General features: G+C 36.4%; 1 protein-coding gene across 1 annotated transcript in view; it reads left to right on the top strand.

The window, feature by feature from the left end:
* LOC134531912 (double-strand break repair protein MRE11) overlaps positions 1 to 18,393 on the top strand; it is a 33,326-nt gene that overhangs the window by 4,619 nt on the left and 10,314 nt on the right. The window contains exons 4-10 of the mRNA XM_063367952.1: positions 191 to 378; positions 7,633 to 7,840; positions 9,965 to 10,152; positions 10,435 to 10,498; positions 13,570 to 13,796; positions 15,061 to 15,221; positions 16,777 to 16,900. Coding sequence (XP_063224022.1) covers positions 191 to 378; positions 7,633 to 7,840; positions 9,965 to 10,152; positions 10,435 to 10,498; positions 13,570 to 13,796; positions 15,061 to 15,221; positions 16,777 to 16,900 — 1,160 coding nt within the window. The remainder of the gene's footprint in view (positions 1 to 190; positions 379 to 7,632; positions 7,841 to 9,964; positions 10,153 to 10,434; positions 10,499 to 13,569; positions 13,797 to 15,060; positions 15,222 to 16,776; positions 16,901 to 18,393) is intronic.

The following is an 18,393-nucleotide window of genomic DNA, read 5'->3' as shown; positions in this document are numbered from 1 at the left end:
GATTTTACTTCTGTACCATCCCGACAAGTGTGTGTGGATGCAATTTTACCTGAACAGTGTTTTTACTTCTGCACCGTCCCGACAGGTGTGTGTGGATGCAAGTACTCTTGAGCAGTGTTTTTACTTGTGCACCGTCCCGACAAGTGCGTGTGTGTGCAAGTACTCTTGAGCAGTGTGTGCCCCTCCGCAGCCGTGGGCGTGTCGGCGATGGATGTGCTCGGCACCACGGGGCTGGTCAACTACTTCGCCAAGTGGACGGACTTCAAGAAGGTCGACATCATGCCTCTGCTGCTCCGCAAGGGGGGCAGCAACCTCGCCATCTACGGCCTCTCCTACATGAACGACGAGCGGCTCTCCCGGCTCTTCCGGGACGGGAAGGTGAGCCCGCCTCGCCACTTGTCTTTTGTTGGGGCTGCTCTGGTGCCTCCTTGTCCCGTACCGTGATACCCTGATACCTATACCGATAACGGCGATAACCCATTACCTCTTCCATACCTGGCACTGCAATCAACTTTCACCATCCATGTCTCAAAATAGGCCGCCTACTTATTTTTGTTGATTTTTAACGATCCCAAAATATAGTCTTAGCCTATAAAAAGTAACATTTTTATACACTATATAGGGGCTACAAAGTTCTTATTTGAAATGAGTCCCTATTCTATTGCCTATTCCAACCTCATAAATAAAGCACTATTCAGGTATGCTTTGTATTCTAGTGGTAATAAGTTTTTCTCCATACGTTAATATCGTTTTTTATTTGAAATATTTAATAGTTATAAAGCTATTTAATACCAGTTTATAGAAATGATCATGTTTGTTGTGGACATATTATAAAACTAATGATGGTCTCATTTTTACACTTGATTTTGTTTTTGTGTTGGATGATTATAGTCATATGATGCTCGTGAATTTTGTTGCTGAATAGCTGGAAAATTTTAATTGGATTTATTTAGAAAATGGAAAATGGGATGGTAAAAATTTGGAGTGCAATTTATAAACAAAAACCTCCCTGAAATGAAAGACTATTGAGAGAAAAACTTGTGTATATAAAAACAACATAAATGCTGCTCTGCATGACAGTAAAAATAAAATTTTAGAGCATGTGTGCAAAATGTATTTTGACAAAAGGAAGCCATTAAACATTTGACACAAAAATATTACTAGTTATTAGGCATTAGTGTGTAAGAAAAAAGACAAACTAAATATTAAAAATGCTTCTTTTCTTGCATGTTAATAAATGATTTTGTTTCACATCTTTATTGACTGAAGTTGGTATGTACAAAAGAGACCTACCATATTTACCCGCATATGGATCTCACATTTTATGCCAATTTTTGGTTTAATAACATGTACTGCAACCCTTATGCAAACTTTTTTTTTGTTTTCGGGGTAAAAAAAAATTAACATTACGCTGTTTGGCTGAATGTGTGTGTATACAACTAGCCTGCGTTGGTTTTTAATAAATATTTTAATAGTAAGTATAAATTATTTAATTAAAATATCCCAGCAGTGCGTGTAAAACATCATGAACTGCGCCACTATGCTGCATCTGCCGCCTGTGGGGTGGCTACATGGCCACCTACGGTAAGTGGGTAAGTGACGTGGCTGTCTGCCGCCAAGAGGGGAACATCTATAAATAAACCAGCCAGGATAGAAAGGGAGGGGGGTGTGAGTGATTGCGTGTGGCCATGCTGTGGGTTTATGGTTCTTTCCCTCTCCCTCTCCCTCTCCCTCTCCCTCTCCCTCTCCCTCTCCCTCTCCCTCTCCCTCTCCCTCTCCCTCTCCCTCTCCCTATCCCTCTCTCTCCCTCTCCCTATCCCTCTCTCTCTCCCTATCCCTCTCTCTCTCTCCCTATCCCTCTCTCTCTCTCCCTATCCCTCTCTCTCTCCCTATCCCTCTCTCTCTCCCTCTCCCTCTCCCTCCCTCTCCCTCTCTCTCCCTCTCCCTCTCCCTCTCCCTCCCTCTCCCTCTCCCTCTCATTTTTGTAAATGTCAGTGAACTGGCACCGTACGCAATTATCACGGCTATCTCGACATGTTTTTGTGGCGCAACTGTATCCAAACATTGTTTATGGCATGAGTTTTCCCTCTCTTGCTTTTGCAACATTCCATGACAAAACTGCTGTAAAGATGGTGCTTGTTTTTATAGAAGGAACTGACAAAAAAAAATTGAGCAGCACGCCACCTTTTCTCTCTTGAAGAAGGAGGCAGGTTAAAAAAAAAAAGTGCAAATATTGTTGAGCCATAAAGATGAAAAGGAGAGAGAGTATTTTTAAAATCTAATTCCAAATTTTACTTTAAAAAAACATGTTTCAGATAAATTAAAAGAAGAAATGTAATTACAGCAGAACCTTAATAAACCATTGTTATGGGGGGAAGGTCAGCACGGATAAGCGAAAATTACGGATAATCAAATTCAAATGTATTTAGGTTATACAATACAACAACATTTCGTAAGTAATTTATACAGGATGTCTACTGACCCTGGAAAACCTGGAAAACCTGGAAAAATCAGGGAATATTGTAATCAGGGAAAAATCAGGGAATTTTGTTAAAAATCAGGGAATTTTTGTTTGGTAGGTTGTAGTTGTCAATACGTTTTTTGTTTATTGATCTGCTTGCATTGACGTAGCATCAAGTGTATCGCGTCCCATTATTTTATTTTTGGATGGAAAATAACGAACAGTTACCACGTCCATTTTCTTTTATTTACCATAGAATTCGGAAGTGGCGTTAAATCACGTGATACAAACTGGTTCAAGCTGGTCTGTTATCCTGCTGATGTACGTACTGCAGCATGTGCTTCCCACGTTCGGATTATACCGACAGGTGCATTTAATTTTAAGTATCTATGGATGCCCTCAACGTAAACTGGGCATTTTTGTTAGTTTTGAAAATACATATCACAGACACTTTTGGTGAAGATTCGCCATCGTTGCTAGAAATTGGTAGCTGTGGACTTCATACGGTCCATGGTGCTTTCAAAACTGGAATTTCTGCTATACAATTGGATGTTGTTAGTTTTTTCAGGCACAGTTACTATTTGTTTATGCATGTACCTGCAAGGAGGGCAGATTACATTAGAATAACTGGATCAGAGCTTTTTTCCAAGAAATTTTGTGCAATCAGATGGAATACTGCAGTTGCTGAGCGTGCCATGAAAACTTTACCCCACCTAAAGAAATTTGTTAGTGAAGTTTCTATTTCATCTGTGTCTTTCAGTGTAGTGAAAAGTGCTCTTGAAGATAATCTTCTAGAAGTAAAATTGACATTCTTCTACTCTGGCATCAGAGCTGGAATTGATTCTCACAATGTTCCAAAGTGAAGCACCCATGGCACCTTTTCTTTATGATTCACTGGTAGACATTTTATTAGCTTTGGCAGGAAAGTTTTTGAAACCAGAGGTACTGAAGAGCTTTAGGGAGAAACGCAATGTATCTCAATTGGATGTAGATAACCAGGAAAATCTATTGACTGCTAACAATATCAAGTTGGGTTATGCAATATGTCATGCCATCAAGAAAGAGAAAGTACCATTAAAGTCTGTCCTGTTACTGAAAAATTATGTTAGGACTTGTCTAAAGGTTATGGTAAATAAACTCAAGACAAAAGTCCCCTGAAGTACAAACTTACCAAGGGAATTTCCTGCTTATGTCCGTCTGTGACTTAAAATTCGGGTGTGAGGAAACAGCGTGTGAATTACAGTTTAGAATGTTGTCTTCAAAACAAGTGGCTATAAGAACATGAAGCTGATAACATGAGTGATCATATCAGTTGGTATGTTCCTCGCAAGATTCTGAAGCACTGTTCTCGTCTTTTTCTCGAGAAGACTGGCGCTTTGATCAATTGTGGATGTTCATCCTTAAGGCCCATACAGTAGCTGCCAAAACAGGCCTTCTAATGTTTGTGAGTATGATGTTGGTACTTTCCAATGGAAATGCATCATTGGAAAGAGTATTTTCAGTGAATTCTAATCTGCTGACTGAAAACTTGCAGGAAGAAATACTGAACGCACTAAGACAGATGTACGACTTTGTTCAACGTTCTGGAGGTGTAGAGCATGTTGATATAACCAAGTCCATGTTACAGTATGTAATAAATGCTAGTTGTAGGCGTAAGGAAGCCCTGCAAACAAAACAAAAAGAAAAGGAAGCTACAGACAAGAAGAAGGCAGAAAAAGAAGAGTTGAAGAGGAGATCAAAGCATTGCAGTTGAAGAAGGCTCGAGTGTTGGATTTGGCTCGTTCTGAAGCAAGTGCAATAGACGCAAAAGTTGCGTAATTTATGGGAGCTTCCTTTTACTTATGTTTTTGCAAAAGTAAGTGTGTGAAATATTTTTAGCAGCATGTTTTATTTGCCATCAATTGAGTCACTTTGGCCACGTCTGGAAGAAGGTATTTTTTTTAATAATTTAAGTGAGTTGAAATATTTTGAAACCCGTCAATGTACTGTTATGCAGTTTTTTCAGTTTTGTGGAATGTCGTAATTGTGTTACAGAAAACCTGGAAAAATTCAGTTTTATACCTGGAAAACCTGGAAAAATCAGGGAATTTAATTTACTAGATCTGGTAGACACCCTGGTTATACAAAACAAATGTACAAATATTACTGACACTAATTATTAATCTTGTAATCCAGCTTAACCCGGACTAGTATTTCTTCTTACAGGCAATTCTAGTCCATTTCTTTGTCTTTTCGTTTCTACTTTTAATACATAGTTTTTAGTTTTACTCCTTTCTTGTCCCTTTCCTAATAAATTACATTTTGCATGCTTTGTTGTCTTCCCCCCCCCCCCCCCCCACCAAAAAAAATTAATTTTTATTTCTTAACCCAGTTGACCTATTGCCCGGTTAATCGGGTCACGGATAATCAAGGTTTTACTGTATATTATGAAGGTAAATCTAAAACTCTTGTGCTCTGTCATATATCTGGTATCAGACAGTGCTAATAGAAAATAATTGTGCATTGGAAAGAGTGAGTAAATGCCTATTAAAATGCACACTGCAGTGTAAGGATGAGAAATCTGTAGCTAGAGGCAAGAGTTTTTGGTTTTACTTTTAGTCCAATTTTTAAAATGGAGGATTTTGGTGTTATGGTTTTTATTTTTATAAAATCTGTTTGTTAATACTTACTTTTCCGAAATGATGGTAAAATTCATCCGCCACTTTTTTTTCGATAAAATAATTTGTAATAAATAGGTCTATAAGCAGTTACGTTCAGACCAATACAAATAAATTGGCGAGTATTTGTGGTTTAAATATGAGATTCAATAAGAGATGTGCATATAAAACAAATTAAAAATTGAATTTTTCTGATCCGTACACACTTTGTTAAAAAAAATTTTGTGTGGAAATACCCCATTCCTTGAATTTCAAACATTGAAAGATTACCTTTTTCATGATTTGGATTAAGTTTTGGTTAAATCGTTAAATGCTTCTTAATTCCATGATATAACTGACATTTCGGTGCTGTATGGTGTAATAACTTGCATTTCGGTGTTACACGTTATTTTGACCTGCTCTTCGGTTATATAGAAAATCGCTGTATATTTAGTAGAACCCTGTTATAATGTTTCTCAAGGCACAAGAAAAAAACATTACAAGCAGGAAATCTCAATTTAACACTTAACAATGTTCGAGCTTTGTACCAATGGACTCACCAAGCTATGTAAACAACTTTAATGTTAAAACCAAAGATAGTATACTTGATACATGAATTTTCTGAAACAAGCCAACAATTTTTCAACTTTGTCTTGTTCCCTGGTTAAATTTTGTTTGTCTTTAAAGATACACTGCCACAATTTTTGTAAAATTGTCTCTTGATTCATGATGACAACATTAAGAGTGAGAACGTCTACTCCTTCGCCACCTGAAAATGTTTAATTTTGGGATTCCTACGTATGAATGAAAAAAAAAAAAAAATTATTTGTAAGCAATAGAAACCACTTTTAGTTATGCCCTCGCTCAATGGTTGGCAACTTAAATATCGTAGGACTATGTACGTGCATCTGAATACCCACTGGAATGGCAAGGAAGAGAAGAGTTGTAACATTGCAAGACCCTGCCCTCCTAAATAAATAATTTTCTTTTAAACTAATTTTTATGCATGTAAATATTTCTTAAAAAAATCTTTCTAATTATATTTTACCGTATTTTCATGTATTTTAGGGTTGATGTTTGCACTTGCTTTGTGTTTTAAGAAGGTATTTTGTATTTTATTAGACATTTTTAATCATTACTATTTTTTATGTACTAGATTTTTGCCTGTTTAGGCCTACTTTTTCAGGTTATTTCTAAATGATTTTAATTTTGTAAAGTAATTTGTATTATGATTGCTGTTCTTAATTTTAATTCACGTGTTGCAATATAATTATAGATCACGGGACTGTGTCTGGGCTGGTGTGATGGTTAAAAAGAGAGGCATGAGAGGCCTGTAAGTGGGAGTGAGAAAGAAACTGTGCTTCCCCGCCAACCGAGATAAAGACGGTAATTCCCCCACTGCGTGGGAACTGAGTGATAACTGCTGACTCACGGTGTGGGAGAGAGAACGAGAATGGGAGTCCCCGATTTCGATGTGAAATTGAAAAGAGACATCAGGGGAAGCCTAGAGTTCTGTATGTACAAGGTATTTTCATGTATTGTAACTTGTTCTCTGATTGGCTTGTATCTGTAAGCGTGAATGAAGCGTGCGTGTGATTGGTCGGTGAGGTCATGTGACTTATCCTCCCTGCGTGGAGGAGACTGTGATAAGACTTCACCAGTCGTCCGTCGAACGCTGGACGAGTAGGTCGCGTTCGGTGGCTTCTCGCCAAATTATGAAGTAATTTGCTAATAGATAATTTAACGTTGGTGGTCAGAGCCATGCTGAGTATTGAATTAACCTAATTTTCTTTTTATTTTGTTTGGACAATAATTAGAAATTGCTGCCACCTTCGTCGGCATTCGGCTCGTAGCGAAATTCGTTTTCGCTGGGTGCGGCCATGTTTAAGGCCGCACTAATTTTGTGTACTAGTAAAAACATTACTGAAGGACGCTATTTTTTTCGTTAATTCTCATCGCGCGAACTACGAGCATTTTTCGACGGGCATATGTATTTGGAATGAGTGAGCAACCTCTTTTTGAAGTGTTTGGAATCGTCGGTGCATTCTATTGTGAAAAAATAAAACAACAAAATTACAATCGGCGTGGAACATCTGTTTATTTTGTATATAACGAACCGTTATAGAGTTGACTAAGGGTGCCAACTGACACGTAACTATGAACATTGTGTACCTTCAGTATATTGCATAAAATTGTATTTTAACAAACTTCATATATTGTATGGCAGTGATTGTAAACACAAACATACATAAAGGAAACTTTTTATCGTAAGTGTTAGAATAATTGGGTTTTAAAACATTTTTTCCCCATTTATTGAATGTTATAAAGCAAACATTATAAGCAGGAAATTACACTATTTATGAACGTTATATAGATAATCCTTATGGGGGAAATATTGGGATTTTAAAAATATGACATTATAAGCAGGAAAACATTATATGCAGGAACATTATAACAGGATTCTACTGTAGGTAATCTTGTTTCCAGCTGTGACAGGGGCAGGAGTCTGATTGGCTGCTTGTTTGCCGGGAGCAGGTGCGGTGCTTCCAGCAGCGAGACGGCGAGGACCAGTGGTTCAACCTGATGGTGCTGCACCAGAACCGGGCGGACCACGGCAAGTACACGTTCATCCCGGAGGAGGCGCTGCCCCAGTTCATGGACCTGGTGGTGTGGGGCCACGAGCACGAGTGCCGCATTGCCCCGGAGAAGAGCCCCATGAAGGACTTCTACGTCGCGCAGCCAGGTGACGGCCCTGCGGCGCTTGATCGTTAGAGGCGACAGACGACGTTTTACGATTTTGGTTTTTTTTTGGCCAGTTTCATTTTTTAAAAAACAGGATATTTCAGTGTTTTTTTTATGAACTCTTATTTATTCACGATGATGGCACAATTTTCAAAAAAATATGATACTGGCTCAGCGATACTTACTTCATCAAAAAAAAAGTGTCATTTCCAATGAATATGACACAATTTTTTACAAGAAAATAGTTTGTAATAAACATGTCTTAACTACTGGGAACATTAGAAATAAATCAGCCAGTACATGTGTGTGCATTTGTGAAATATTCCAATGTCGAAATGTAAAAAATGAGTTACTAATAACATTTCCAGTATAAAAAAAATACATGCATTTTGGTACAAACTCCGTGCTAAATAATTTAAATTCATTGATTTAATATATGAAAAGATTATGTTTTTACAATTTGAGTTGAGTTTTGATTAAATATGCTGATTAATTTCATGATTATGTTGCATTTCGGTGCGTTATGTTATGGTGTATTAATTTGCATTTTGATGTTATATGGTGTATTGACATGTGTTTCGGTGTTATTTCATCTTTATCGCAATTCACCATTTAATCTTGTCCCTAATGATTTATATAGGTATATATATAAAAAAGAAATCTCTTAATTAACCAATGTTCCATATTATGAGCCAACCTGAAGTGCCATTACCAACTAAGACTGTTGAAATATGTATTACCTTACTGTTTTTGAAAGCTTTAAGAAAATTAACCTTAAAGTTGCCCTTTACTTGATTGGAAAATTTTGGCTTGACGTGAAAAAATCTACACCAATGTAAAGCTGGTTAAACGTCACCCCTAAAAATGATACCATTGGGTCAACTGAAAACTAAAACAGTTTTCAAACTATCTTATATTCATTGTTATCCAAGATTTTGCATATCCGAAGGTGATGTGGTCCACATTAAATCAATTAGTCATGACTCTACTGTACTTATAAACACACATTGATATGTGGCCACCATGCTCGTTAAAATTGTCACTTCACAGACTCATACAAATCTGTGTAACCATGCAAGGAAGCAAGTATGTGTGTACGCAAATATACAAGTCCGAATATATGCAAGTGTGCTATGATGCAAATTTGCTATTGAGCACCCCACTCTTGAGCCCCCTTCCCCTCATTACCAAAAGTGCCCCACTTCTGAACTTTTACCTTTCGTTGCCCTTAGAGCATTGCCCTTCCGTTACGCTTGGGTGACATCATCATCTCATTAAACTAAGCCGGTGTGAAGCTGCAACTACGTGAATTAATCAAAGTTCTTTTGAATATTTCATTATACAATGCCAGGAAATTTGCTATCTATTTTATTTGAAACTTGGTTTTAATGCAAAGCTTTGCATCTGATGAGAAGCTATGCATTTGTTGCAAAGCTCTAAAATATTGGATGACGGATTTGCTAATGAAAATATATAGTTTTTTTTTATTTTTTAATCCTTGAATAAAGGTGGTAACTTGTAAAAAATAAAATGTAGCACTCATTTACTTTTTTGAATGCTCAATATTATTATTACTGTTGTTGTTGTTCATCATGGAAATTTTACAGTTTTTATTGGATGATGTTGTTATATTTAGGTTTCAAACATTACAAATGTTAACCAATTTTTTTTTTACTTCAATCCTGTTCTTTATAAAATAAGTTTAATACAGCTTTGCCAAGAACAATATTCACAATTTGATTTGACTTTGTGAATATTTAAAACATTTGATTTGATATTTACTTCGCAACTATCATTGGCACAGGCCTACAATTTACTCTACGACTGGGCTTTTAGTAAGGCACCATCCCAGCTTTTGCTTGGAATGAGTTAGGAAAACCATGACAAATCAAAATCTGGGATGGCCCGACTTGGTTTCAGTCCCTGATGCTCTGGAATCTTGAGTACAGTTTCTTAGTATCACCTATTTCACCTTGCTCCATTTTGAAGCTTTTTAGTTGTAACGACTGTAGAGCTTTTTAGGGTATGTATACATGGTTTTTCTGTTTTGAAGATTTAAATACCTATCTAAAATATCTTTATCTTTATGATAAAGAGTTCCATATATTTTCCCCCCCTGTTCCAGGTAGTTCTGTAGCAACGTCTCTGTGTGCCGGCGAAGCAGTGGAGAAGAATGTCGGTATACTCAGAGTGTACAAGAAGCGTTTCATACTGGAGCCCGTCAAACTGAAAACTGTCCGTCCATTCGTTATGGACACCATTACATTGTCCAAGTGTAACATAGAACGTACCGTGGAAAACCCTTCGAAAAAGGTAAGGTGCTGATTGATGCTGTCCTACAGGTATTTAGTGGAAACAAATATGTACATACTTGTTTATATTCGTGTGTAATGATGATACAGTATAAATCCCAATTAAATTATTAGGTGATGAATTGGGTTAGTATGTAGGTACAGTGTGAAAATAATGGTGAAGCACTTCTATTTCTTCATTATTATGAAACTGTTTGCTTTGTGGGGTTCATTTAAGTGCATCAAATGATAATTAATTTTAATAGAGTTATATGTATATTTCATTAAATGCTTGTGTTTGTAGGTAGAGGAATATGTAGCAGCTCAAGTTGAGAGGATGATAGAGAAATCTAAAGAACAACTGACAGGTGACAAGATTTACATTTATCATTTATTTAGTATATTTTATTTAATTTTTTCTTACCTCTAAAAAACCTAAGCCGAACTTCTGCCGTTTTGCTGATGTGTAGCCTTCATACACCAAGATTGTGCAATCAGTGTGATTTTAAAATCAAAATTTCCCGTTTTTCAAGTGTATGTCATACAGATGTGAAACTCTGTAGTGATGTTCATTATATTATATGTTTAGCCAGGGCAACGCCGGGTACTTCAGCTAGTTATACATAAATGGTTATGTACAGTACTACCTCGTTTATCCGGCCCTCGTTGATGTGGATAATCCGGATCAGATTTGTAGAAATTTTTTAGTGATCATATAAAAATGACAATCGTATTCTACATCTATGCAAAGAAAACACTGTGAACACAATAATGTACCTGAGTGTGTTTTATTCAAACGCTATACATGTTTGAAACAGAAAGAAGTTGACGAATTCTTTGATAATAAATGACAGGAAAAATAATTTTTATAATTTTTAATTAAATGTAAACAGTATGGCGCATGTTTAGTATGTAATTTTGTTACAAAACTTAGTTTTTTACTATTTAAAATTTTTTTTTTATTATCTATATTACCTAGAAATATCCGTATTTTCGTTTGTCCGGATTGCCTTTGATCCCAGTTAGTGTGAATAACAAGGTTTAACTGTACTCTGCACTTAAATTACGCATCTCTAAAAAGGTTTTAATTTTAAGCTTTAAAATGCAAATAGTAGAGCTGTACGATTCACAAAATTTTACTGATATACCGATTCAACTGTTGCCGATCCACCAATTCTTAATGGATATGAAAGAAAAACACATTTTGGTTAAAACAAATTTTATAAATATACTAAAGTACCCTAAATGCCTCATTCTTAGAAAATAATGCAATGCAAATGCACACGTATTTTAGTTTGGGTAAACAAAAGTTAATTAAAAAGAAAGGAATTCTAATATGTACTGAACGGGATTTCTTTTTTTAAACAAGCAGTAATATAAATACAAAAACATGTGAGTGCTTGCCTAAAGTTCACTGTCATAAAACATTTTAAAATAAACAATTCAACACAATTTACATAGCCATACATCGGCTCACTATTGAAAAAATTTGACTATACTAGAACCCATTACAGAATTCCTAGATTTTTATTTAGAAAAAATTCTTAATTTTTCATTGAACATCTTTTAGTGCCATGAGCAATTCCTCATGTGCTGAAAGTCTCTCAGATGGATCACTAGTAGCAGTACACATAGGTACTATGCAGCAGAAAGACATAGTATCTGTTGTACAGAAGTTACTTATTTATTTGCATTAGCTTCTCTAAAACTGATTGCACTCTCCATTTTCATTTTCGTCTCAGGATCATAAAAACACGTGTGACTGGTAAGTGAGGGGAAGGAGAGCGGAACTGCTGGCTGCTCACGCATCTACTCGCCAGTCGCCACTGTATGCCGGCAGCGCGCGCGCGTATGTGCGTGGGTGCGTGTGTGAGGCTGGCGACCAGCAGCATCGTTAGCTAGCGAGAGTGTGACGGTAAATGTCGACCTTGACCACTTCCGCTTACTGCAGGGCTCACTCTCTTTTATCTCTGTCTCCCCCTCCCACAAATATATTGGCTGGCAGGTCTCGCCCTCTTCACCTTCTTTATCTTATCTCTCACGCACACGTGAAGCACCTAATACGTCACGCCCCTCAAATTTTTCAATTGCAAATTGCTGCCTTCCTTCTGTACTGCATTTATAATTTCTTCTCTCTTTTTAAGAATTGTGAACAGAGTAGACTTTGTAATGCCATATTGCTGTGCTATCTTCATCCTGGAATTTGTCTTCTTATCCACTTGCTGGATAATCTCATAATTTTTCTTTAACGACAAACTGGCTCGCTTTATACTAATTTTCACGAATCCACGAGTCCGTGTAAATTCAAAAACGAGTCACAATCATCAAACGGGACCGGGATGGCAATAGACGCGCGCGTAGATGCTATCAGGTGATGCGCGAAATTTACCGGTATTGGCTAGCGTGTAGTCTAGAGGGGTGGTATCTATATTTAGCCGTCTTTTGTATGCCTGCCTGCTTACAGTACAGCGCTCGCCAAGATAAACGTGAACACACAGCGCTCAACAAAGTGTAACAGACTTGTTTTTCAGCCGATTTTACTCAAATTTTCTACTTTCTCTGCTCAAATTTTTCACGGTTTCTCAAAAAACAGTCGTATAAATGGAATGGACGCATCAGAGGGGGGTCGCATCGGCGGGATTCTACTGTATGTATCTAGATACTAATAATGAAATCTAGATATTAGATACAAAGTTAATTATAATTATACATCTTTGTTTTTATAAGTATTTAGTATGAAAATACCCCAAAATTTACTTCAGAAGTCTTTTTATCCATTGCACATTTTACCTTCTGGAAGGTAAAATACCATAGTAAAAAAAAAAAATCCAAGGACTATATGTCACTGTGGTTATTACTGTAAATTTGATCTGTATATCACATTACTTGGAAACTTTCCAGTGAATTCTATTTATAATATATTTGTAGTTTTTGTCCTATAGGGTCAACCCAAGAATTTAAATAAAATCTTGGAAACTCAATCAGGACCCCCGGTGCATGGGCCCTGCGGATGTTGCTCCCCCCCCCCCCCCCCCTTTCTTTTTCCTTACCTTTGAACGGCCCTGGCTACTGTAATAATGTAATTTATTAAACTTAAAGTACTCTCGAGAATATGTTTTAACTTTAGTGTTGTTGTTCATGACTTTTTAAAGATGTCAGAAATGCTTTTAAATAGTCTTTTTTAAAAGCCTTTTTTTTCCTCTCACCAAATTTTGAATTTGCCATTCAACTAGGAGTTACCTGATTCAATACCAAACAAAACGCTCCAGCCATCTGCCCATGCCGAAGTTTGTAATTAATTGGGTTAGCCACTGTGTGTGTTGTTCCCCTCCCTTTTCCTGGAAGGGGGGAGGGAAACATTCCTCCTGTGGCCCCCCTTTTCCTGGGTCCGCCTCTGACTGTGTGCGAGTGTTTCGAGCGGGTGTGGGCTGTCGCCAAGGCCACAAGAAGCAGCCGACTGTGCCGCTGATACGACTGCGGGTGGAGTACAAGGAGGAGTGGCAGATCTTCAACACGCTCGTGTTCGGGCTGCAGTTCGCCGGCAGGGTGGCCAACCTGAAGGACATAGTGCTGCTGCGGCTGGAGCGGGCCGGCGGCGACCGGAAGAAGGCCGGCGACATCAACATCGACACGAGCGTGGTGGAGTTCATCCTGCAGCAGGAAGAGGTGTGTGTGACCGGTGGCGGGACTGTAGGAGCGATCCTCTGACAAACCCTTAAAAATAAACTGGAACAGATGACAAATAAATAGTCTACCCCAGTTCGCACCTGACCTACAAGTATGTTTGCCTCCAGGGGCGCAACAACTAAATTTCCAAAGGGGGGGAGGCAATATACCTTTTTATAAAGAATCATCGATCCCCCCTATTGAAGTCGGGGGTCTGGGGGCCCTCCCCCGGGAAAATTTGTATTTCAAGGTGGAAAATGGTGTTATTTAAGCAGTTTTATTATCTAAAAATTGATTTCACAGCACTTTCTTTGCCCCCGTTTGCCCCCACTTCAAGGTTTCAGAAGGGGGGGCAAAATACCCTTCCCCCCCCCCCCTCCCTTTTGTTGCGCCCCTGTTTGCCTCCATGTCCTTAGTTTCTCTCGATGGCCCGATTAGGTGTTATTTAACGTAAAATTTTTCAAACCTACAGTAAATACTTAAAAAAATCAAAACCTACATATCACTGTGGCTATAACTGTAAACGTGATCTGTGCCTATCACATTTCTTGTAAACTTTCCTATGAATTCTATTTACAATACTTTCGTAGTTTTTGGCCTGTCATGGTAAACCGAAGCATTACGAAAATCTCGAAACTCAACTGGGGTGCCCCGGTGCTTGGGCCCTGGGGATATTGCCCTCCCCTCTCCCCCTCCTTGTATTTTCCTCTTGGCTACTGTAATGTAATTTATTAAACTTTGGTACTCTTAAGAGTAGATTGTAAACTATAATGATGTTCATGACTTTTAATTCGCCATTCAACTAGGAGTTAACCTGATTCAATACCAAACAAAATACTTCCAGTCATCTGCCCTCGCCAAAGTATGTAGTTGTGTCAGCCACTGTGTGTGTTTAGCTATAAGAAAGCAATAACTTTACCATTATCAATTTAAAATGCATTGGTTTTTGAATCCCTTTATACCATTGAAATTAGCCAATTCCCGAATTGTAATCAGCCCACCAGCACTAATATATAATGATTGGAATCATGGTTTTGTGAATATAATTCTTTAGACTTAGATATTAAATGTAATAGTGGGTGGTATTAAGTAATTTACTAATTTACCTGTTTTTAAATACATATTTGGTTAACAAACTATATTAGTATACCATCAATAATAAATTTGGCATCGATGTTACATTTGAATTAATTAAATTACTATAATGTACTTTTACAGTAAATACTAAACAACTAAGTGAATTAAATGGTATGATTTCTCTTAGCTCCAAACTTCAGAGGGCTTTCAAGTTGAGAAGGTGATAGAAAAGTATTATGAAACTGATGAGTGCAGAAAACTTAAAGTTTTCACTGTGAATGGATTTGGTACTGCCGTCAAATCATTGATGGATTATGGTGATGACGGAGCCATTGAAGCTATAGCTGAGTAAGTACATTGCTTTAGAAAAGGTTTTAATGAAAATAAATATATTTTTAAAATTGATTATACAGTCAAACATCTTAATAATGGACAGCTATAAAGAAATAAAGTGTACATTATTGAAAAGTGTTCTTTATTGAGAAATGGGTTGTTAAACTTAACTTTGCAAAAAAAATCTAATAATTTAGAATTTTGTGAAGAACAGGTTTGGAAAAAAAATTAATAAATTTGTTAAATATAACAACACAACAGTTTACCTAGAAACTTATCCATCTTCATATACACAACTTATGCAGAGCATGAACTATTATGTAAAAAGTCATCAGTCATTGTTTGCAATTGCATAAACACTTACCTGGGCACACACATGGAGTGCAGAGCTTCAAAAAAAACCACATATTTACACGAGGTAAAAACTTTTAATATTTCTTTTGAAATTTTTCCACACATACATTTCTTCAGTTCTCAGCACCAGTTTTTTGCCAAAAAAAACAAATTCCTGTTTCATCATATTTGGAAGTCTTTTTTCGAATTTTTACCACAGAGCTCTTCTATTTTATCTTTCCACAAATGTTCTTGTACAAGACATCGTGTCTCGTGCAAAATTTGTCCAGCAATCTGACGGAGACTGAAACTAACATCTTTGGCCCTGGATTTTGTCTTCTCGGGAATGAGAGGCCCTGACGATGGAATACTGTTGCTTCTTGCCCTGCAAAACCATTCATAGGTTTACTCATTTACAGCTAACCCTTCAGTTTTTGGAAATGAACGTTTGCTTGAAACATTACAGTTCTCCATCAACAATTTTTAAAGTTCGTGTTTACTCTTTATAATTTCTCTGATTTTTAAGTGTGAGACATTTTTTTGTTTCTGAGAGGTTATTTAAATTACATAAAATAAAGTCCAAATTAAAAAAAAAATAATTGTCTAACGTTGGTTTGTTTGGAAAGACACACACATTGATGTGCAAACACGATGAGTTTATCCCCATAGGTTCGGTAGCACTAAGTTAGTAGATAAAAATATGCATGGGAGAACTAGCTGCATTGGCTGATTTCATTGCCAAAGCAATGTAAATAAAATTAAAATTTTCCCCCTTTAAAATTGCCCCCGTCATGATGCTGTCTGTAATGATGTGTGTGTGTTAGTGAGAGAATTAAAAATAAAACAATTCACAATGTTTGAGTCCATTTCCATTTTCCAGAATGTCAATTAAACAGAGTTGTTAGCTTCGTAAGAGCCAGCATCGGTATGCCGGGAAATTGAAAGTCATTCATTGTTAGGAAATGTCCACAACTGGATGTTTGACTGTATATGTTTGGTCTTCCTGTGTTGTTGAAATTTACAGTACATTTTAAAAAAAAATGTTCTGTCTTTTATCTTTAGCGTAAAAGGGTAAAAAAATTCATGAATGAATGCATTAAATACCTCTTTGTTCTTACTTTCACTTTAATAGGAAAAGTTTGTTAGTTTGTTTCTTTTCTTGAAACTCTGAATAAAAAAGTTGCATGCCAAGCACTGGTGGTAAAATATTTTTGTGTTTTGTGTCTTTCTGCGCTAGGCGGCAAACCAAAAGCTTATTGCAGTATCTGAAGACTGTGAAAGCTACAGCGGACACTGCAGAGGAAGAAATTGAAAACTTCCATCAAAGGCAGTTGATGCAGGCTGAAGAAGAGGAGAAAAAGGTCTGTATGTGTAACATCTTTCAGTCTTTGTGTTATGTTTTCATATACATACAGTTAAAGTAATATTTACAGAGAGTGAGCTGTGTAAACACATTTCTGAGGCATCCTTTAAACATTGATGCAGAATGTCTACAGGTCACCAAAGTCTTGTAAAAGTCCAAAAATAAACAATATAAGTACAGGGAGTCATAAAACTTTAATATCCAACAGCCTTTTCCTAATTTGCAAGTAGTTTTTGGATCAGATATAAATATTTGGAGACTGTCCACTTAAATCATGTGTAAATTATCTCTGTAAAGATTTTAGCTTTGTAGCTTAAGAGGCCGTGTCAGTAAATTTTTATTTCCAATATTCTGGTCTAGAAGTTCTCTCTTTTAACAGTGAGATTTAGTGGCTTATTCAACCGAAGTAACTGTAACCGCAGCGCGTGATAAAGCTACTATACCGCCAGATTACTCGACGAAAAATGTATCTGGTTCCTCGACAATCTGAGAGGATGACAATCTGACCGGCGGCTCACTAGGAAATTGCGGATGCAGGGATTCAGAATCAAGAAATCTCACATTTACAACTGTAGTATGAGTCGTATCTAAAAATTTTAATACTTTAAATGTATCGGAATACAATTAATCTTCAAACATGTGGTAATTATTCTTTATCTGGATGTAATATTCCGTGAAAAATAATGGTAGTTGACATTAAAAAGTATACGAAATTCATAGTGTAACGTTTTAAAAGGATAATAACATAAATTCTTATGCTTAGATATTGCATATGCATTACACACAATCTAAATACAATCTCACTTAAGTCAGACTACCTAATTTTTTTACAATGCACCATCATACAGTTTAACAGAGGTAGGAGAACCTCTTATCGATGTTGTTTCAAAGAATCTAAATTTACAAATATTACTATTTATCTTATTATGATATGTATCTTTATGAATAAGAATTTACAAAAAAAATGAATTGATTACATTACACTTTAACATTACAAAAGACTAAAACACTAACAAAACTTAGTTTTATATATTGCTGTAGCATATTAGAAGACGAAATAACTCACTAGACTAACATTAAGAGGGCTGTATCACAAATTTACTTTACAGAGGAGAAAATATCTTTTAAAGATATTTCATTACCTCATTGATTACATAATACTGCCGTTGATGTGATCGTAGATATAAAGTATTGAAAAATTAGATTTCATTATGTTTATGTAAATATTTAGAAAACGTTATTGCTTATAGATGCTCATTATTTAAATAATAGAGAATCTTTTACTTTTATGTACTGGACAAACAAAATACTTATAAGTTAATAAGCTTAGTTGAATAACATCTTCAATTTGTATTGAATTCAATGTACAAATTGAAAATCATGTACAATGAATGCAACTGATTGAATTCAATAAATATTTGATCTTGTGAAACGGCCATAATGGTGATGTAGATAATTATAGATACTCACATGCATTTTGAGAGTCCTTAT

The sequence above is a fragment of the Bacillus rossius genome, chromosome 5, assembly GCF_032445375.1.
Source record: "Bacillus rossius redtenbacheri isolate Brsri chromosome 5, Brsri_v3, whole genome shotgun sequence".
Classification (NCBI taxonomy): domain Eukaryota; kingdom Metazoa; phylum Arthropoda; class Insecta; order Phasmatodea; family Bacillidae; genus Bacillus; species Bacillus rossius.
Note: the sequence above shows the minus strand (reverse complement) of the source record. Positions and strands in the feature narration are given on the sequence as shown.